General features: G+C 34.2%; 1 protein-coding gene across 1 annotated transcript; it reads left to right on the top strand.

Annotated features, from left to right (window-relative positions):
- Positions 1 to 221: 221 nt before the first annotated feature.
- Positions 222 to 8665, top strand: LOC114302969 (coniferyl alcohol acyltransferase). Its single transcript, XM_082923008.1, has 2 exons — positions 222 to 778; positions 7522 to 8665. Exons 1-2 carry the CDS (start codon positions 320 to 322, stop codon positions 8497 to 8499), a joined length of 1437 nt encoding a protein of 478 aa, XP_082779134.1. The 5' UTR covers positions 222 to 319; the 3' UTR covers positions 8500 to 8665.
- Positions 8666 to 23859: the final 15194 nt, after the last annotated feature.

Genomic DNA, 23859 nt, shown 5'->3' on the forward strand with positions numbered 1-23859 from the left:
TTTGCCTAGTCGATCGGTTCAGGGTTCCGAGATTAGTCGAGATGCGTTACTCCGAATGGGTGCTGTCCCCGATACTCGATTATAAAATAAAAAAACACACGTGATAATTGAGGCACAGGGTAGACAAGGCCCACCCATCTCTGTCTGTATTATGTGCAGGTGCATTTTTCCACTGAACAGGGTACGTTTCATAGAATATCTCCCAACGTAGAGAAGGCCCACCCATGTCTGTATTATGTGCAGGTGCATTTTTCCATTATAAATTTTCCGTCGTTGCCTCCCATATCCCCAACCCAGTTCTCTCTGAAATAAACAAAAAATGAGTGGGAAGGGAGAGTTGGTGGTGGTGGAGGTGAGGAAGAAGGAAGTGGTGGCAGCGGGGTTGCCGATGCAGGAGCATTTGCTACCGCTTTCCAACCTTGACTTGCTCTTGCCTCCTGTCGACGTCGCTGTGTTCTTCTGTTACAAGAATCCCACCACCACCACCACCACCACACGACTCACTGGAAAAGAAGGGGGCTTGTTGTTCACATTTGCCTCCATGGTCTATGTTTTGAAGAAGGCCATGTCTCAAGCTTTAGTTTCTTACTATCCATTTGCTGGGGAGGTTGTGCACAACACTGTGGGTGAACCTCAGCTTCTCTGCAACAACCGTGGAGTGGACTTCATTGAAGCTTTTGCCCACGTAGAGCTTCAAGGTCTCAATTTTTACAATCCTGATGACAGCATTGAAGGTAAGCTGGTGCCTAAGAAGAAGCAAGGGGTGGTCTCGGTTCAGGTATTGCATTTCCTCCTCTCCTATCAACCCGCAGATCATAACAGATAGAACCAAGACTAAACAGCCCCAAAGACTTCACAGCACAGGAACCATAACACACCCAGCAACACCTCTTATCAAACACCAGAATGTAGGCAGCAGAATCTAACATCAGCAAACAGCAATAGATAGAAAATTCAGACAGCAACAGATCCTGAGCAAGCCCCATTGCATATTTATAATGTATATTACATAAGTACAATAATTTTTGAATTTAAAATAATATTTTTAATGAAAATCGTTCATTACATATGTAGAATGGAAAGAGTCAATGTCTTTTCTTCTGCTTTCATCTTGTGGGCTCCAATCATTTCCTCTCTTATAACATACTGATCAAATGGGATACTTAACCCGTTATCTATAAGGCCTACTATTCATTTTAAATAGCACTAGATTTTTTATCTTCAATCTTACATAGAAAATCAATCTATGATTTAAATTTATTTTATGTGGAACTTACATTATACCAATTCAATTTTCACTACACAATTTAATTCTGAATAAAATCAATTTTGTGTGAATTAGTAAAATTACTGATTTTTAAATTTAAACGAAGACTCTTCCCTCAATATATTCCGTGTGAGTCGAACTACACAACTAAACTATGTAACCAACTGAGAGGGAAATTTATATGAAAATTGGGCCGAGTTGGGTAATGGGCCGTTATGGGCCACAGTACGAAGGGCTGAGTAAAAAGGCCGTAAAGTTACTCCGGTTCAAAGGAGGCTTAAAAGTTACTCTGGTCCAAGAGAGGCCTAAAGTTATTCCGGTCCCAAAGAGCTTACGGTAAGCTCGGTCGAGACCACGTTGTTGGTTATCCCAGTCGAGACATACCATGGTTAGCACTGGGAGAAACCGGGGTAAGAGCAGTGAATGGAAGAGCTGAGCTAAAGTTATCTCGGTGTAGTCTGCGGCTCAGCACAGCCATGCTTACCTCAATCATATTGGAATCCGACCATGGTAAAACCATCTCACTTGGTTTAAGCAGTGAGGAGGGTGTAGAAGGATAAGCATTATCTTTCAGGAGTATGACTCCTAGGAGGACTCTACATAGAGGAGTAAGAGTCATACTAGGATTGTGCCACGCGGAACCTATAAAAGCTCACAATATCACCCATGGAGAGGTAACCCAACTTTGATTCCCGAACATACAGAGCTTTTTTTCTATTTGTCTATTTTGCTGACTTAGGCATCGGAGAGGTATCCAGCACACACCCGCCGGCTAGCTCACGTTTGTGTTTTCAGGGAATAAAGTGACGACGTACGGAGGAGCGCAATCTTGATCAACAGGATTATACGGGAAGAATATTTCGTGCTCGTACACCAACATATCAAAACTCATGACTAGTGAATTTAAACTACAAAACAAAGCACAGAATCAAAAGCAAATCAAAGTTTAAATATTCTACAAGATTTCCTCCCCTTGTCCATACAATTTAGTAATTCAGCTTCACTACTCCAGAATTAAGAGTCAATGTTGTTGGAATAAACTGAAATATTACTAGAAACAAAAAGTAGGAAATTAATGTGTATTCCTCAATCTCTCTATATCTTCATGGAGACACATTAATGAACTGACCCAACCTAGTGCAATTCAAACAAAAGAGCATAAATTTGCTTCCTTATGTCAATTTCATATTTTCTTTTTTCGTCACTTTTTCTATCTTAAATGAATTCTTCTAAGTAAGATTTGGATAAAGGTTTTTTTTTTTTTTTGATCGGCAATTTGGATAAAGGTATTGAATGTGTTTTCGGCATGTATTTGGATATTCACCCAACAAGCTTGTTGTACAATTCGAGTTTTCCATATAGAGCTATGCATAAAACTCCCATATATTATACATGAAATGTTTTATGTGATTTTGTAAATGTGAGAATGTGTGTATTTCCTTATATACACAATGCCATATATACACAATATATTCTCATAGTAAACCCCATTTTATCCTGTAAAATTAAAGAATAATAATAAGAAATATAAACCACCTTGTTTGGCTCTAATTTTCTAAACTCAATGCTTTGAAAATTGAATTTTTTATTTTTACTTTTTTTAAGTTAATTTTTTTAATATTTAAATAATTTTTTTTTCACTTTTTAGATGTACCTAACTTAGATTTACCTAAAAGGTAAAATATTTAAAAATATCAATAAATACACAACAATACAAAAATATATTAAATTTTCATATTTTTTTGGTATTTAGTGATTTTTAAATTTTTTTTTACAAATATTATACTTTTTAATTGTATTTATATTAAGTGTATCTAAAAATTAAAAAAAAATTGCTAAAAATTGATAATGTCTCTGCAACAGGTTAGTATACTAGTTAGTATATTAGTTAATATATTAATTGGTACATATAACATTATTCTTTCACAATTGCTAATTTTTGTGATTTCAAAAATATTTTAAAATAATTCTACTGGCTAACAAAGTAATTATAGATAATAAAAAAAATCACCTCAAGGATTCATTGATGCTTCTCATCCTAATTTGGTTTGCAAATTGCATAAAGCTCTTTATGGTCTTAAACAGGCTCCCCGGGCATGGTTTTCTACATTCTCTTCCTTTTTACTATCTTGTGGTTTTATCTCTAGTCATTGTGATTCATCCTTGTTTGTCAAGAAGACAGCAGACTCCATTACCATTCTCCTCATTTATGTTGATGATATCTTGTTAACTGGTAGTGATGGTGCTTATATCACTACTTTGATTACTCAAATGCATGGTGCTTTTGCTATGAAGGAGCTTGGGTTGCTTAATTACTTCCTTGGCATCTCTGTGTCCTCATCTCCTATGGGCTATTTCTTATCTCAGCAAAAGTATGCTTCTGAGTTGCTTGTAAAAGCTAATATGGCTGACTGCAAGCCATACTCTTCTCCCATGGCTCTTAAACCTTCTTCTTCTCCTAATGATCATTTACCTTGTTCCAACCCATCTCTCTACAGAAGTATTGTTGGAGGCCTCCAATACCTAACCATCACCAGACCAGATATTGCTTTTGCAGTGAACTTTGCTTGTCAATTTATGCACCAACCTCTTGTTCACCACTTTGTTATGGTTAAACGACTGCTCCGCTATCTCAAAGGCACTATTGGCTATGGTCTGCAATTTAGTCCTGGACCTCTTACACTACATGCCTTTTCAGACTCTGATTGGGCTGGCAATTCCCTGGATAGACGTTCCACTACTAGCTTCTGTGTTTTTCTTGGTCCTAATTTGGTCTCATGGTCTGCGAAAAAGCAGCCTACTGTGGCTAGATCCTCCACTGAAGCTGAATATAGAGCACTGGCTCACACTGCTGCTGAGCTAAGTTGGCTTGGCATGCTTCTCTCTAAATTGCATGTTCCTTCTCCTTCTCCTACTTTATGGTGTGATAATATATCTGCCATATCTCTGTCTTCCAATCCTGTGTTTCATGCCCGAACTAAACATATCGAGGTGGACTATCACTATGTTAGAGAAAGAGTAGCTGCTAAACAACTTTCCATTTGTCATATTCCAACATCTGATCAGGTGGCAGATATTTTCACCAAACCTCTGTCTCTTTCCCGCTTTACTTATCTTCAGTCCAAGCTTATGGTTCTTCCCTCTCCCATCAGCTTGAAGGGGCCTGATAATGTCCCTGCAACAGCAGCTACAGATCAGCCTATAGCTGCAGAAGAAGAGAAGTTGAGCTGTAGTTGAAGCCACAGAGCTGAGCTCCTTTCTGCAGCAGATTGATACAGCAGAAGCTATACAAATCTGTTACAGATCAGTTAGAGATAGTGGTGCATGTGTTACATATAGTGATGTGTTAGTTAGTTAGAAAGTTGTTATAACTGTACCTTAGGTTAGTTAACTAGTAACTATTAGATTAGTTAATTAGTAACTAGAGTTACATTTGTTGTATATAAAACTAACTGTATAGAAGCTATTTTGTGTAATGAAAATATTAGTTTTCAGATTCTCTTTAAAAATATTTTAAAAAATTAACTAAAAATTAAATAAACACAAAAAAAAAAATAAAAAATTTAATTTTTAAAAAATTGAATTCAGAAAATTTAAACCAAATAAGGTGAATATTTTTATTTATTTATTATTTTCTTAAAATTGGTAAAAATAAGGTGTCAACACATACTTTGATATCATAAATTCTATAATGAATTTAGTATTTTAAAATTTTCTAATTTTAATAGTGTGTAATATTATTGTGTTTGTAAAGAAAATCTGTATCTGGTTTACTATCAAACAGATCCAAAATTCAGTAAAATTTGTATTACAAATGTATTTCAATACTAGGGACATATTAGTGAGTTTAAAGTTAATATTCTATTTTTTAAAAATATTTTAAATAAAATTAGAGTTGTCAAACCTGAATTTTCACTTTTAGTAGTTATTTGGGAAAAATCTGAAATTTTAATAGCGAAGACTGAAATATTATTTAATTTTATTGCTTTTCTCAGACTCTTGAAAGATTTGCTCAAAGAAAAAAATGCCCTTCAAGAAGAGTACACATGAGTGGAATATTTTCTCAAAGTATATATAATAAATATTATAAAGATATTTTAAATTTCTTAACATGTTCAATAAAAGTACACATTAACAAACTTTTAACTTAAACTATAAAATGCCATTAAAAATGTAAATGTCAATATAATGAAGCTAACTCTTTGACAAAACATTAATCTAATATATGAATGGATTTTTTATTAAATTTTTTTATCACTAAATAAAATTGACAATAGATTCACATTAGTACATATGTGGGACTTATACATTTATCTCTAGTGAAAAACAATTTAACAAAAATAATGAAAAAAAAATTGTTGAGTTAAATCAACGTTTGTGTCAAATCTTCTTATTTTCATATCCCAATTTATTTTTAATTATTAAATTATATGTAAATTTGAAATACATAAATTTTGATACATTTTTTTTTTATACATAAATTTATATGTCAAATTATTTTTTTTTTTTGAAATACATAAATTTTGATACATGATAATGATTATGAGTATATTTGAAAAAGAAAATAGAAAATTTTGAAATGTAGAATCCCTAGCTATATGGAGGGCACTATCATAACATTTTTCATTTTTATATTGACTTGCTCTTTTGGTGCTACCCGTGTTTGGTCCTAACCCAATGCATATTTCATTAATCAACACTCGTCTTATGCAAGGAAATGAATTTGTTTCCATACACAAATAAGTGAGGCAGATTATGCTGTTTGGGTCCGTGGGTCTGTTACGGATCGATTTCGATAATTCGAATTATTTATTTTGTTGAGTGTTTTGTTTATTTCATTCATCAAAAAAATTATGTCAATTTAATAATCGTAACTTATTTAATTTATAATGTTTATCAGCAAAAAAATGAATGGTTTATTTTTAACGTGACAAATTGAATAAGTTATGATTATTGAATCGAGCTAATTTTTTGTGTGGATGAAATATACAAAATGCTCAACAAAATAAACAATTTGAATTATCGAAACGAGACTTGTGGTGAGCTGCACGGGCCTCCTCCTCCATAAATAAAAGGGGAATTTTCAATGCAAGGTAAGTTTTAAAAAATAATTACAAATAAGTGGTAAACTTTATGCATATTAATAATTAAAATTATAAATTTTTTCATGAATTTGTAATAATTCTCTAAAATTAACATTGAATAAATAAAAAACCAAATTTTACTTTATGGTTTGACCCATGTGCGAATTACCCTCTTCACATTTGGAAATAACCAAATAGCACCCTTATGGTTTGTGGATTGAAATGCATTGTTAAACATTTCATCCAATTTAACAGGAAGCGTGAAATACGTCAAGGGGTTAGATGGTCATTTTCAAATTTCAAAAGGTAAATCACACATTGAATAAAGCACAAGGGTTATAGTACATTTTGTCTCCCAAACAAAAGATGAAAATATTCGTAGTTCGCAAACTTATGTTACTTATATATAGAGATATTTTAAGTTTTTTTATTAAATCATTATGGGCTTAATTGTGCATTTCAATTTACAAACCACAATAGACTATGTAGTTATTTCCAAATAAAAAGAGTGTAATCCGCACATGAGCCAAACCATAAGGGATAAAGTGAAATTTACCCTAAATAAAATCTAAAAAAAATAACAGATCAGTAGAATAGAAGTTTCAAAAATAAATTATAAATTAATGAAAAATTTCATCAATATTAATAATAAAAATCTTAATTTTGTCATGTATTTGTAATATGTTTTTTTTAATTGAAAAAAAAATAAAAAATAAAAAATTAAGTATTCAAAATTGAATATTGAATTTTGTAAATCAACAATTAGTTTAATAAATTATTTAATATGTACACACACACACACACACACAAAAAGTTTCCAATTTTTCTCATTCCCCTAGTTTATACTCCAGTAATGATGCTAAAAAAGATACGAAAAATTATAAATCAGTAGAAAAACGAAAAAAAAATTGCAAAATCATAAAAAAATTTATCACTTCAATTATTAAAGTTGATAAACTTTTCTTTTTGGTCTTTCAAGTGAACAGAAATTCTCCAAAAAAATACACACAACAATCAGTTACAAAACATTCGTAAGAGAAGAATCCCATCATGAGACCTATATATTGTGAATGTTTTGTCATTGGATTTTCTGCAATAAAAGTGCTGATAATGCAATTACATTTAAGCATGCCAATGCCATAGAGTTTGATTGGTAAAATTTAATGACAGGCCACTGAACTCAAGTGCGGAGGACTAGTGGTGGCTTGCACGTTTGACCATCGGGTGGCCGACGCTTATTCCACCAACATGTTTCTTGTCTCATGGGCAGAGATGGCTCATGACAAACAATTGTCTTTGCTTCCATCAATCGGACGATCAATACTCAGCCCTCGACAGCCCGGATGGTATGATCCCTTCTTGGATGACATGTATGTGCCTGTCTCTGCCCTACCACCACTTCCCAAAAATACGAAGCCCAATGTCGATGAGTTGATAAGTCGCATCTATTATATTGAGGCTGATCAACTCAGTCGTCTCCAGTCATTAGCCAATCATGGTACTAGCGGACGAGGGAAGACCAAGCTTGAGGCATTTAGTGCCTTTTTGTGGAAACTAGTTGCTGCTAGGGAAGCTGAAAGGGGCAAGATTTCCAGGATGGGTATTGTAGTAGATGGACGAATGAGATTGAGAGAAGCAGATGCAGATAGCAAAAGGGCAACCCTGATGGATGCTTACTTTGGGAACGTTTTGTCCATTCCGTTTGGCAAGGAAAGAGTTGGCGACCTCAAGGAGAAGCCGTTGAGTTGGGTGGCGGAGGCAGTTCATGACTGCTTGGAAAATGCAGCGACGAAGGAGCATTTCTTGGACCTAATAGATTGGGTAGAGGCTCACCGTCCTGAACCAGCTCTGGCAAAGATATATGCCGGTAGTAGTGGAAAAGAGGATGATGGACCGGCTTTTGTGGTGTCATCTGGCCGACAATTTCCAGTCTCAAAGGTGGATTTCGGTTGGGGAAGGCCGACGTTTGGGTCTTACCACTTCCCATGGGGTGGGGAGGCTGGCTATGTCATGCCCATGCCAAGTCCTCTGCAAAATGGTGACTGGATTGTCTACATGCACTTGCTGAAACAGCAATTGAAGTTCATAGAGACAAAAGCTGCTCATGTGTTTAGGCCCTTAACCTTTGATTATCTGAATCTTAACTAGCAAAAGAATGAGAAAAAAATTGTGTACAACTCCGTGGTTTTTATGAATTAACAACATAAGCACTCTTTGTTCAAAAAAACCTAAGCACTCTGCTCCTTCCTCCCCAGTGAATTTGATCCTTTGCCATGCAAGTTTCTACCAATATCTTGTTTTGCTATTCAGTAAAAAAACATGCCACAGCTCTCTCTTTTTTGATGTTTTTCTGTGTACTGCTTGTACTCTTTTTTCATCAATAAAACCATTCAGTTCTGAAAAATCATGAGTGTCACCTCCTCCCTCCTACGACATAATCAAAATCCAATTTTAGGTATCATCTAGTTCATATATAAACCCCCAATATAAATTATACTGAAAAATACAGAATGATCAGTAACAAACAAAAACAAGAAGAGCAGCTTATTTGAAAATTAAATTGTTATAGAAGAAATAAATTATTTGATCGCTTACAAAAAAACTGATAATAAAAAGTAAATTATTAATATCTTTGGACGTGTGAGGATAGTATTCTCTGATTAAGGAAAAATTATACAATAGTTTTGGAGTACTACGTGATCATACTCTCTCACTAATCACCATTTATTATATCTTCTATTGTTTCTCAATCATCTAGTTCAAATAATTAATACTCTACCTTTTTCACCAATCATGTTATCATAAAACACCATGTGACTATATTCCCAAAATACTAAATAATTATCCCCGAGTAAGAATGAATCTTTGGGTTGTTTCAATAAACTTGCAGCCATTGTAACTCCCAAAAATAAAATAAAATAAAATGTTGTTTTGAGCCAACAACCGCCACGTCAAGAAAATGGTCCCAAAAGTTTATAATTTATAGGGAAAACGATTTTCAAAAAATTTCAAGATTTGAGCCTTTTTACAAAATAAATTTTTAATTTTATCAATTTAAATACTCATTGGAAAATGATATTTTAGGCATTTTATTTATGAGATATTCTATTTACACACATCATCTCAGTGCACACCAAACACAATTTTGACATTATTATTTTTGCTCAATGCACACCATCCATCTTCAAATATACTTAAAATATCCTCATCTTCTTCAACCACCCCACCAACCCTAACCCTAGCCGCCGCCACTGGCCATCGGCCTTCGCCTCCTCCTTCTTTGTCTCTAGCGAATCTCTTCCTCACTTCTCCATTCATCACTCCTCCTCCCTCACCATCGCCAGTCTCACTCCCAAACCTTTTTCCACCCCCCCTTCTTCTCTCCACCAGTGGCTCCACACCTCTCGACTATCGTTGCCACAACCTCTTATCCCATCACATCTTCCTTTTCTTATTCTTCTTCTTTTCTCTCTCTAAAAACTACCAAACCCACCCTCACCACTGTGTCACGACCCAAATCCGCCCCTATAGGTTTAACGTCGTAACCAGCAAGTAATCCTAAGATTACCAAAGGCCTCTGAGACAAATTAGCAAAATAAAGGACTAGTAGAAGCAAATATCAAACATACAATGTTCATAGAGCTATGCAAACTTATATAGGACAGAAAATTTAAACTTATATTCACATATATTTTGATGTCATACTAGTGTCAACACATCATCCCAAGTACAGATAGAACAAAAGAGACTTAGCCCTATGTACAAAATAAACAAAAGACAATAAGAGCTTAAGACTTGATCACAAAACATTGATTATGGAACTCATCCACAAAAGATGTAACACTTCATAAATTTTCCCTCTGCTCGACCGCAAGAGTTGATGCTCAAGCGGTCTTGTGAGGCTCCTAGTACTTTTGCAGTCTATCCGAGATTCTAAAAGTTGTGAGTTTCTGCTCGTGCGTGGGAGTGGTCACTCAAGCGTCGGCTTTGTTGGTCTGTTCGCTTGAGCGCAAGATTGGACCAAAAACTTTGACTCGAATAATTTTCCTATGAATAACCATCATTCTTTTACTCTTTTCTTTTTCCACACTTTGAATTTGGGTGTGAGGCTAGAACCATTGAAAAGCTTGTTTCTAGGGTTTCGATTTGGACACAAAAACGACCTAAAATGGAGTCCGGATGAGAGAGTTATGCCCATTTGAAATTTTAATATCTATGCTTGAAGCAAGTGCGCTCGAGTGCAGAAAGTGGAGCTCTAGTGGACTATGCGAATTCAGCAATTTAAAAAGTGCTTTTCTAGATCATTCTCTCAACTTTTATTTTCTCTCTTCCTTCCTCGCATCCTAAGACCGAAAACCCTTGATTTCTTGACCAAAATACCTTCTATTCTCAAAGATTTGGCTAAGATCTCTTACCAAAAGTGAAGAATACATGAAGATCACATTGTCCTACTGATTGGATTTTTGGTTTTATGAAGGAATCTCTTGGAGCCTTGCTTTCTCGCTTGATCATTGAGGTAGGGGCTTCTAGTTCTCCTTCAATACTCTGATTTATAGATGGATTTGTAGTATTTTCTTATATAAATACAAAATTTATATTTTTAAGCATATTGTGAAAAAACTTGAGATTGGGGGTTTAGGGTTTGAAGAGTTGGGGTTTCCTTGTTGGGTTATTATTTTGAGTTATGAATTTGGGTGTATAAGCAATAGAAGAGTTGGAATAAAAAAGTGTTTTGTGAAAAATTTTAATTTCTCTTAAAAACCCTAGTTTGGTTCATGAAGATAGATGATAATTTTGCTTAAATTGAAAGTAGTATCATGAAATTGAGGTGCTAAATTACACATATACAAGTTTACTTGAAATTTTAAAGAGTTTGAAAATTTATGTAAAAGTTGCGATTGAACTCTTACTGTTGATATTTTAAATTATATTATAATATGAAACCAAACTTGGGGGAAGAAATTACTAATGGTATGGATGATATAAGCGTTGTGATGAAATGATGATGTGGAGGTTTAAGAGTTTTTATTAATTATGTCGAATTGTATTGAATGGTGTTGGATTGTATTGAGTTATGTTGAAATGTGTTAAATTTTGTTGTGTTATGTTGAGTTGAGTTGAGTTGAGTTGTGGTGGGTTGTGTTGTGGTTGGTACCCGCGCAGGGAGTCAAAAATATTTTTGGGTGCCCACGTCCTTCTGTATGATAGCTGAAAAAAGTGAAAAAAATGATGATTTTAAAAAATTTTTTTGGTGCCCACGTCCTGCCATATAATAGTCGACAAATGTGGAAAATGATTTTAAAGTTGGAAATGGTTTTTGGGTGCCCATGTCTTGCTGTATGACAGTCGGTAAATGTAGAAAAACATGTTTTTTGGAAAAATATGATTTTTGAGAAAATGGTTATTGGGAGTTCACTTCCTGTCGTATGATAGTCGGTAAAAGGTGGAGGGTGTTATGAATTGGCTACCCATTATCACGCCGTATAATAGTCGGCAAAAGGTGGAGGGTGTTATGAATTGGCTGCCCACTATCACGCCGTATAATAGTCAGCAAAAGGCGGAGGGTGTTATGAATTGGGTGTCCATAATCCCATCGTATCAAGTCGGCAAAAGATGGAATGTGTTGTAAAATGCGTTGAATCGGTGATGATATGTGTGACTTGTGATGAACTTATGAAATTACAATTTGATGTGTAATTTAGTATGGAAGGGGAATGCATATAGAAATTATTTGAAAAGAATGGATAAGGAAATAGTAGTTAGATAAGGGATTGGTGATAATGAACTCACTGGGTTGAATGTAATTATAAGGAGAGATTAAGAGTTTTGTTTCATAATTAATTGAGAAATTGAATTAAGTGGGTTTATTATTCTTGTGTTATGTTGAATTATAATTGATATTGTAAATGTGGATGTAAGGCAGTTGTTAGACAAATAGGAGTTGAGTGTAGGAGAATTGTTATTGAAAATAGAAGATAGTTGGATTTTTACGTTATGGAGTTATAATAATGGGAATTAGTAAAAACGAAAAATGAAAATAAAAAAAGGATTATTAAAATAGAAATTAAATGAAGAATATTTTGAAATTGGTTAATAAATTCAAAGTGATGTTGTTCCTTAAACATATTTGTTTTCGAAAATGATTTATGGTTTTTCTAATAATGAAGGATAATTTTTATAGCTGAAAGTTTTTCTTAAATGTTCAAAGAAATTTTGAGAAAAAGATACTCTACAAATAATATTTTGAGCTTACAAAATGTCACCTTACTATATGGTATCACTCTGCATACATGATCATTTCTATCTGTGTGTTAGTTATTATTGTAGAACTATAAGATTCCTATTGGGCAATTGTGCTCATCCCTCATTGTTTTATTTTTTATTTTTCAAGTATTTTGATCCAATAGTTGAAGAGTTAAGAAGTTCATGAGTCTCTTTTGTGTAATTTCGTTGTGGATGTGAAGAAAATAAATATTGTATATTAATATTTGTAATTATTTATTTGTAGCTCCGTAGCGGAAGCTCGACATGTATCATTGTTATTGTTGTATTCATTGAGAGAGAGAATATGTACTATTATATTTCTATTACTCAAGGGTAATAGAAATTTAAAATTTAAAAGAGAGAGAGAGAGAAAGAGAGAGAGAGAGAGAGAAATGTTTCCGAGTAGTTAAAAATTGGGGCGTGACAAAAGACTTTCAGGAACTGATGTAGGCCGAAAGGTACCACATTGAGGTCGCTTAAGTTACATTTATAGTCTTTCAATTTTGTTTATTTGGTGGAGATGATGTGTTCAGTGCACTTGTACAGATTTGGCAGGACATACGCAAATTCAATCAAAAAGAGTGCGACAGCAGATTATTCGTGCAAAAAGCGAAAAATCTGAGCCAGCCACTTCATCACACGTGCAGCCAAGCTTCACCACACGTGCGGCTCACCATCGCTCGAGCGGCCCTCCTTGGGTTGTGTGCATAAAATTTTCAATCTATTCTGCTGGGAATAAAAGGAAGAAAAATAGACTGGAATAGGGTTCGAAATTATTCAAGGAAATGGAGGCTAGGGTTTTGAAAAGGATTTTCTTCAAGCTTCAAGGAGAACTTTCATGTGGGCTTCTTCCTCTTCCATCTCTTCCACCTCTTCCCGCTTCACCATGAGTGGCTAGGCTCTTCTTTTTTGGGGTTTTGATGAAACCCTAGCCATGTAATTGTGAAACAATTTGAACAAATGTATGGACATTTTAGAAGTTTATAATAATTGTTATTTTCTTCTCTTTAAGTATTTTACTCTCTGTGATTGTTTAATGCTTTCCATACATTAGTTTTCTTTGTGTTTGTGTTCAAAATACGAGACGAGTCATGCTACGAGAGACGGGTCGTGTTGCTACCATAGTTTAGAGCAAACGTCTCATGCTACTCGGGATGATTTGTGCCTATATGTTGAATGCAACAACTCTCTTGATCAATATTTCAAACTTGTAGTTGTGAAATATTGGGTATTTCAAACCGAATTGCAATTAATGGCCGATGTTAAATCTCATTTATGTGCTTAGTGGTGAATTCTTTGCTCTAGGATTTTTTTCAAAATTTAATATCTTAAACCCTAATTTTAATTGTCAATTTAATTATTCAATTTCATTTAATTCTTATTTAGTCATAATATCCATCAATCTTTTTAATCAAAATTAATTTAGGAATCTAACAATTAAATTATTTTAATTTCTTGTTTGTCCCTATGGATCGATACCTGGACTTGCCATTATTCTAAACAAATTTGGTATAGTTTAGTGTTTATATTTGGCGTGTGTAATGACCCATCAAATTTTGAAATTGATGGGCATCTTTAAAAATGGTGGGCCAATAAAATCCGCTATGTAAAGTCTTGGCGGCCGTTTTATGCCCACTAAAATGACTGCCACAGGTAGAAGAATGACAAAATATAAGAATGCCAAGCACCTCACTCTCCGGCACACATCGTCAGATTACTTGGTCGGAGCAATATTTAAACAACTCCGGATCCTCTCAAAAATAATACCTGACCTGCGAAAAGAATCGATCCTTGCCTTGCTTAGACCAATTTTTAAGAAGTTACACAATGGCCAAGTAATTCACAATATGTGCAAACCACAAGGGGCTCGCTCATGACGCCGCAAGAAGTTGTTTGTCCGGAAACGAATCATGCAAAATTAAAGGGTCGCTAGTATACTCAACAAGGACTCGGGAGAAGTGATTTGCCACCACATTCTCAGATCATTTCTTATCTCGGATCTCTAAGTCAAATTCTTGAAGCAACAATATCCATCTTGTTAGGTTTTTATTCTTGGCAACCCCGTTTGACAAAACTCCTTTAAGTTGTATTTGTTTTCGCACTTTTTATTTCAGTGAGGCTATGAGTGTTTAGATACGAATCCAACCCGAATTGTGCCTTGTAGAGAAGTTTGTGATGTTAATACTTTCAAGATTGCCACTTCCCTGATTATGACGGGGATCAAGCTGCTTGTCCACTCGAGTGGACATTCCCCCGCTCGAGCAGAGAATGCTGAGTTCCAGAAGTTTATTCGCCTGCAAAAATACTGGATGTTGTTTTTTCCCGCTCAAGTGAAACTTTCCGCGCTCGAGCGTAGGTCCGCTCGAGCGGCCAATCTGATGCTCGAGCGGAGATCGCGGGACAGATTTCTATAAATACGTGTTTTAGTCCAAATCTAGGGTAACTTCTCCAGATCTTCTTCTTGGGTTCTAGGGTTTATATCTGGGGATATTTTGCTAGTTTTCTTTGATGTTTTGATTGAGTATTCAACTCATGGTTTAAAGAGTATACATCAAAGGATTATTTGTTTGTTCTATACAAAAGAGAAAGTTGTTCTTCGGTGGATTCTGAAGAATTCAAGCCTGAAGCTTTGGTGGATTCTGGAGTGGCTCATCATTAGGACAATTCCAAGGTGAAGACGGGGTTGGAAGAGGCACATAGGGGTTGGTTCAATTCGGGCGTGGATTCGCTAGGTAATTGAGAGTACACCTGTGTAATTCCTTTATATCTTCTTAGTGGATTGTTTTGTGGCTATTGCCCGTGGTTTTTTTTATCACAATTGGAGGTGTCCAATTGTGGTTTTTCCACGTAAAATCGTTGTGTCGATTTGTCTTGATTGTTTGATTGGGATTGTCGTTTACTGCTTAAAATTGATACATAATCACAAATTAACATCTAGGGGATTTCTAAATTTTTCAATTGGTATCAGAGCAGGTCGCTTTATTTTTTTTTGTTTTACAAATCTATTAGAGCGAGATCTTGTTTGATTTGTGATAATGGATTCAATACGTGAGGGAAATTCTATGGTTCGACCACCCCTACTTGACGGATCCAATTATTCGTTTTGGAAAGCTCGGATGAGATCGTTTTTAAAATCTATTGATGAAAAAGTTAGATTGACAAAACACGATAGTTGGATTGTTAGATTCAAGGGGACATAATGTGTCACAACCTCCATGTGAGGCACGATAGTTAGATTGACAAAATAGATCTAGACTCGAAGTCTCAAGCCCGGTCACGCGCCTGATCACCTACATACATAATATAAATAGTGAGTTGGAGCCTAGTGAATAACAATAGAGTAAATGTTTTATGAATGATGTCCATAACAGATTTAGAATTCAGATTAGAAATAGATTTTTATGCATATTCAGATTTGTAAACAGTTATACATGGTACATCCAATAGCTAACAGATCAGATTGGTCATCAAAACCCACGTGCAGAGTAGTTGGTCATAAAGACCCATATTCACTTGAGATGGTCATTAAGACCCACATGCAAAGTAGTTGGTCATAAGGACCCATATTCACTTGAGATGGTCATTAAGACCTACGTGCAGAATAGATAGTTGATTATACATAATCAATTCCATGAATGGAACCCACGTAAAACCCAGATACCATAACAGATAACACATGACAGATTCACATGATGCTAAGGATGTCACGAGTACATTTCAAAAAGTTGGACATCCATTCATGAATCACAAAATGGCATTTCACAAAACAAATCATATCTTATCAGTCAGAAAATACTTATAGTCAAATATAGTTTTATAGAGTTGTTACTTACAGATAGCTCTAGAAGTAGAAAAATTGCTTAGACAAATCAGATGGATACTAGCGTGTGACCTACACAAAACGTGACAGATACATATTGAAACACACGCTCTGTAAACGTTCCAACTTATTGTGTTTTTTTCTAGGAGTGTTTCTAATTCTTATCCTCATTATTATAGCTTAATCATGGCTTAAAAATGCCTAAGATACAATGAGGATGCAATTTTACACTTTGAAACACTTAGCAAAATTTTAAAAAATAGGACAGTTCGCTCGAGCGATACTTTGGTTGTTTGAGCGAACCCCTTAGTCTGCAAAATTTCTAGGAGCTCTCATTTTAGGCTCGAGCCAACTTTTTGGTCACTCGATCCATGAGCCTAACAAAGGTGAGTTCGCTCGAGCGAAACTTTGGTCGCTCGAGCCAACTACACTGTCTACAAAACTTCTGAGAGCTCACAAAGTACGCTCGAGTGAAGAGTTCACCGCTCGAGCGAAGCCTGCGAACTCTAAAATTTCTAGATTGTTCTTCAAGCTACAAACCTCAACTTCACAGTATCAAAACTCATTCTTTTGGGCCAAAACTCAAAACACTTAGAAAATTGTATAACATCATGATAAGGCCCAAAAACATGCCAATTCTTCAAAACTAAGCTTGAACTTGTATATAAATAACATGCATGCAATAGCTGAGTTCAAACTCCTTAAATCATGAGCAAATGAAGTATTAAAATGTGAAATCATGGTAAGCTCTCACGACACAACAAAATATGATCTCGCATGTAAGAAGTTGTTGGAAATTAAACTCAAAATGGATGAATTATGCATGCATGCATGAATTGATTCCCAATTCTACATTCAAAGCTCAATTCTCTTGTTTAATCTCTTAAACTTCTTGAATTACATTCTTGATGACTCATACACTTAATTCATGGGTTGAATTCTTAACTCTACTCCTCAATTGGGTTCTAGATTGTTAATTCTTTGAGTTACCAAGCCAATTTTCTCAATTCCCTTACAATTCCTTCTTTCCTATTCTTTGATCACACTCTTATCCTCACACATACGCACACTCTCTCTCTCTCTCTCTCTCTCTCTCTCTCTCTCTCTCACGGTTTTAGGCTCAAAATGATGAAGGAAGATGAGTTCTAGAACTTATGTCACATATTTATAGCTTGGATTAAGTTAACTTAATTAAATTAACTTAAGTTTAATTAAGCTTGCTTATATCTAATTGAACCTAATTAGTTTATTCTAATTATTTGATTTCGAATCAAAATCTAATTAAACTTACCATAATACTCTAAAAATTATAACTAACACGTACATCTAGTCGATTTCTGGTTTGGATGCCGATAAGGCCTTCAGTTTTCGTACCAAAGCAGAAATTCAGACAGATATTCCTACAATAAACAGATATAAACACAAATAACTTATAAGATGCACAATTAACTCATAATTGCTTCTTAAACACGTATTAAGCATTCCTAATTAAGGGTTAGTAGCAAATCATAGAGTGGGGTTATTACATACTGCGACCTCCCCTCCACAGCAATCTTCCCCAACCCATTTGAAATGAGCTTTTCATCGAAGATAGTTGCAACAACGAAGCTTCAAATTGGAGCTTGAAATCCTAGATCGGAGCTTTGAAATTGGTTTGCACAATCGAACTCCTACAAACCCTAGATCTAGATCTGAAAACCCTTAGGATTTCTCTTTCTCTCTCTTTATCCGCAATGGAGAAAAGTAGGTTTGTAGAAGGGAGAGGGGTCGCCAACGAGGTAGGGAAGTTATAGAGGTTACAATGGTGGTTGGGTTTCAGTGACAGTGGCCGGAAGTGGAAGCAGGCGACAGAGACTAATGGTAAGTGGTGGTGCCCAAAAGAGTCTAGGGTTTAGAATTATGTCCAAAACGGTAATTTGATAAAGGGATGTAAGTGTAATACAAAAAATTATGGAAATGGTGTGTATTGAGAGATTTTGTAGTATGTAAATAGAATTACCCTTTATTTATACTTACATTAAGTTTAATAACTAAACTATTATTTTTTTATCAATTTTACTTAACGAAAATACATTAATGATTTAGATTGAAAACAAATTACAATATTAAGGTTTAAATTGATAAATTAAAAACACATAGTTTATTTTGTTACAAACTCAAATTCTGATATATTTTTTTCATAATTATCCCTAATTTAAATTTATAGCCCAAGTATCTAATATAGGAAGAAAAAATATTAAAAATAAAATAAAATTTTACTTTATTTAGAAACTTTTCCAAACATTAATCAATTTAACCCCACTGATAATAGAGCATTGCTAGGGATATAGATGTGTTCCATAGAATGAAATACAGATGAGAGATAAATGATAAGTTCCACATGATATAGGGTCTACATATGAGACCTACTATTTGTTTCACATCTATTGCATTCTGTGGAATACATCTGTCTTCATAGATTATTGCTGATAAAATCATAAGATATATCTCTCCCTGATGGACTTTACATGTAGTTCAAGGCTAGGCATGGGCCTGAGCCGACGCAGTAAAAGGCCAATTTGAATCGAATCTACAACCCAGATTAGCTCAACATGGACTTTGCAAAATCTGGACTATTCCTATTTATCGTCTTTTTTTGTATTTAGTGTGATTTTTACAATGAAAATTACCAATCTAAATGGACATAATTTTAAAGTTTTTGAATTTTATCAAGTTAGTCATTTTAATTTAAAAGACCATTTGGGTTTAGTGGGATCATTATATTACAAAAAATAGATAACTATTCTTGAAATTATATTTGACATTAATTTTTTAAAAACAAATGTAATTCAAATACATAACTAACGATATCCGATCATCTTAATTTTTTATATGAATATTCTATTCAATAATGTCTAAAAATTGAACGGTTTAGATCACTGAATTGGCCCTACAATGGGCCCACTAAGCCCAAATGTTCTATCAAATTGAGTGACCAACTTGAGAGAATCTAAATCCAATTTTATGTCTTAAAATATAGAATATTTAATCAAAAAATAATAGTAATGTTTAAAAAAATAAACTAGCTTAAATGCCTTTCTAGTTATTTGGTGTTGGATTTGAAGAAGATTTTTTTTGTGAATATTCTAAAAACTAAAATTATTTATGTAAATAGTCAACTTTTTAAATTATTTACTAAATTAACTCATTTTTTAAAATCGGGTTTAAAATACGATTTCATAGTGAAATCATATCTTGAATATGTGATTTCAAATTAACATGATCCACATTTACACACCAATAAATCATGTCAATATGAAATCGCATTTGAAAAATACAATTTCATGAGGAAGTTTGGTGGCTTTGTGGCCAGTGGCTCATTGTAGCACTTGCACCCTTTTTAAAACTTTTGGGAAGTATATTTGAATCATTTATTACATTTTGGGAATCTTTAGAGTTGCGGTATCTTGGTTTTGAATGAGTGAAAATTGATTTAAACTTGTTAGGATTGTTCGTTCACGCTTGTTCGTGTTGAAAAGTTGTTTGAAAACTTGAAAACCATGTTCTGGGGTCGACACCGGGCTTGGTGGTGTCAACACCTTCTCTTTTGGGTTGGCCGCAAGGGTCGACACCAGCCTGTGGAAGGGTCGACCCTTGCCCTGAATTTGCTCACTGCTTTTTGGTATCGACACCTGCTTGTGGAAGGGTTGACACCTGCTGTGCAGTCAAGCCTAGTGTTCTAGATTTCTTCTTGGGTGTCGACACCTGCATTGCAAAGGGTCGACATCTGCGACTTTTTCCCAGATTTTTCCACCGGTTTGGGCCTACTTTTTGGAGATATTTTGGGTTGACTTTGGGGCTTATATCTAATTTTGTCCTAGTACTATATAAAGGCCCTCACTTGATCATTTCTTTTACCTTTTCCTCTCTTTCTTCCCTCTAAACCGTAAAACACCATCTCTCTCTCTCAAAAGTACTTTTCACTCAAAATCTCTAGATTTACTCTCTTGGAAGCATCTTCTTGCCTTGCTCCTTGAGAAAGATTGTAGATCTCATCAAGAGCTTCGTTTTGATCCAAGTGGAAGTTGGTTCGATCACTTTGGAATTTCAACCTTTTGCTCATCTCCTCTTCTAAGCTTGAGGTAGGGATATTCTTGAGTTATATATACAAGTTTTGCTACCTTTATGTTGGTTTTAAGAGTTTTCATGTAGTTCCTTGTTGATTTGAATCTTGTGTTTTGAAAATATAGAGATGTTTCAAATGTGGGTTGTATCCCAACTCTCTTATGAATCCTAGAAGGTTTTCCTTTGAGTTATATATATATATATATATATTCATGAAGTTTTTAGTTGATCTTGTAACTCTCCTTGAGAAATTTCGAGAATGGGTTTGGTGGCTCAAAGAATTGATGGTTTTTGTAAAACAAACTCTACCTTGTGTACATTTAGAGATTTTCTTTAAATTTTAAACAATTTGAATCGAGATTGAAGTGTGCGGTGAGATTTTATAAAAGAGATGAACAATGTTAGGGCTTTTGTAAAAATTTAGAAATTGGGGTTTTTTTTGAAAACATGAGGAAAACTATGAAATTCTCTTTTTCTTGCGTTAAACAAGTAAATGAGTGTGGATTTCACAATGTGATATAAAGAAATGATAATTTTCATGATACAAAAGAATGGAGGACTTATTTTTAAACTATTGTTGAATGTATGGAAATATTTGAGTGGAAGATGATAATTGTTGTGCATTATGGATTGTGAAAATTAATGTTTTAAAAACATTACATGTTGTATTGATGAGACTATATTACTAAGAATTGTGAAAGGTGAAATTGTGGCTAAGTGTAGATAACATGTGGTTATCTTGGGAATGAGTAATGAAAAGAGGTAATGGAAAAATGTGATTGTTGATGTTATTGTAGAGACTTGGAAAATGAGAAATTATTTATGAAGTTATTATATAATACATGAGTATGCATGATTGAGGAATGGGAAATTGGTATGTACCATGGATTGCGGGAATTGCTACGAGTTGAAGGTATATATATTATTTTGTGAAATAACATTGAAGAAAGAAAATGAGAAATGTATTTATTCAATATTGTTGTCATGTACTTGAATGGAGAAATGTTTTGAGTTGTGGAAAATCATTGCATTGCATATGCATTCAGTTATTATTTTTGCATTGTAAATTTTGATTGAAGATATCTATTTCATGAAAGAAAATAAAGTTGTGATATGAATTATGGGAATGTGAAAAGGGATAAATACGGTGATAAGTTCGGTTAGGGGGTGTAGATGAATTTTGTTAAGTTGGCTTGAGTGTCCTTGGTGAAAGACTAGAAAGTTGCGCGGATAGGTGTCGAGCCTTCCGGTTAATCCCAGTAAAAATAACAGTTTGGTAGTACTTGCAGAGTCTACTTGCAGACACCAGCCTAGGGATTACCAGTGTCGTATTTACCGCTCCTATTGATTAAAACTGAATGTTTGAAATGTGTTGAAAATTGCAGGCTTTTATTGAAAAACGGAAATCTTTAAGAAAAGCATGAAAATGAAATTTCTTTAAACGAGCATGGCATGGCATCATCATTTGCATCTTTATTGAGAATGGCATAACGGTATATACTTTGTTAGAATTCTCTACTGGGCTTTATGCTCACCCCTGTGGGACTTTGGTGCAGGTAAGGACATGGTGATCCCGCCGAGTTGAGGGCGCGGATAATTGTAAAGAGTACATTGCTCTTATTTTGTTGTGATCTTTTTGTAAAGCCAAGGGCTAATGTGTATGGGTCCGAGAAACCATTTTTTGTAACCAGGCTATTGCCTTGGAAGATGTAAGCCCTTAAGGGCATTTTATTTGTTATTGAGATTTGATGCTTCACATGTTATAGAATAATGTATTTGTTATGTTGTGAATGTGAATCACAAGTGAAACTTTTGTATTTAATCCATTTATTATATATGTGATGTTGGAGGGATTATTGTCATTGATTAGTGAAAAATCATTAGTACGGGTAGTTCATGTTGAAATATTTCGGGGCGTTACACTCATGGCAATACCCTTTCTTCATTTAATTGGTTTATCTGCTGAATGTTAGTTTTGGAAAGTATTAGAATAATTTGATTAGTTATAATTATATAATTTTATGTGCTTTTTTACCCACAAATCCCATATTGAGAATGTCTCTCTCTCCATTAGAGAAAAGAGACCAAATACAACCCATTCAAACCGTATCACCTGTTTTAGCAGTGTAATTAAAAACCAATCTGCTGCATGATTTTAGAAGGAAAGTATGTTACATTTCATTTCGTCTTGTTGAATAGAATTTAAAATTTTTAAATTTTATTTAAAAAATAAAAAAATAAAAAATCATTAAAAACAAAAATAAGACAACACAAAAGTCACAAAGAAAGCAAACCTTTAACACCAAACATCAACATTATGTTTAAAACATCTTATTCAATGTAGATATAGGGCATCCAGATTTAATGCCGATATTTACATTCAAAAACCACAAAACATTTTAAGATCCAAATCGAAGGTGTACATGATACCTATTATGAATGTTTACATGGTACATCGTTCCAATTATTCGAATCAACATCCAATTCAATGTAGATATACAAATGTTAAGATTTACAGTCAATCAAACCTATAAAATGATTCACTTTCATTGTTATGAAAGAATAATTCAGTGCAGACATTCAAGTGCAAAATCTAATGTGTGAAATCGTCTCACATTGATAAGTGTATATATACCATAAATAATATACATTATAAATATCGGTATATATGGGATGTTAGGTGATTGTTATTTTTTAGTACAACAGTCACAGTTGTGTTTTCAATGATCCTATCTCAATAATTCGAACGTTCAATTTTTAGAGTCCGTCAAATACAATATTTTTGTAAAAAAATTAGGCTTTGTTTGGGAAGCAAAAGTTGGGGTTTTTTTTTTGTGTGGCTATTTTAGCCACAAAAAACAAAATAGGCTTTTGAGCTCAATAAGACAAAACATCACATCCAACCCATAATCATTACATTCTTTCTCTCACAAAAAAACCAAAAAAGCCTAAAGCCCTTCCCAAACCAGGCTTTTTAGCCCTGGGCTAAAATAGCTAAAAAAGCCAAAAAGCAAAAGAGCCAACCCACTTCCCAAACGAACCCATGGTTAATCGGATATTAGTAACCTTTTGATCAAAACACATTTGTATCTAATAAAATGGAAGGTAGATGTGAGTTTGAATGTTAACTTGAATAAAAACGGTAGTGCTACATACACCAATTAATGTACACAGTAGTGTACTAACAGTGTTATGCCATTATTACTGACCCCACCAATTATACAATTTATAAATACCCAAAACTTCTAAAATTATACCACATCATCTATTAGTATACTAATGAATATATTAATTGGTACATATGACATTATTCGAATAAA

The sequence above is a fragment of the Camellia sinensis genome, chromosome 4, assembly GCF_055761805.1.
Source record: "Camellia sinensis isolate YWXY chromosome 4, ASM5576180v1, whole genome shotgun sequence".
Taxonomy (NCBI): Eukaryota; Viridiplantae; Streptophyta; class Magnoliopsida; order Ericales; family Theaceae; genus Camellia; species Camellia sinensis.

Excerpts from the sequence above, each read along its gene's own strand:
- LOC114302969 (XM_082923008.1), top strand. The coding sequence starts at position 320 with ATGAGTGGGAAGGGAGAGTTGGTGGTGGTGGAGGTGAGGAAGAAGGAA. Across the intron at positions 779-7,521 it reads AAGGGGTGGTCTCGGTTCAG|GCCACTGAACTCAAGTGCGG; the intron begins GTATTGCATTTC and ends ATTTAATGACAG.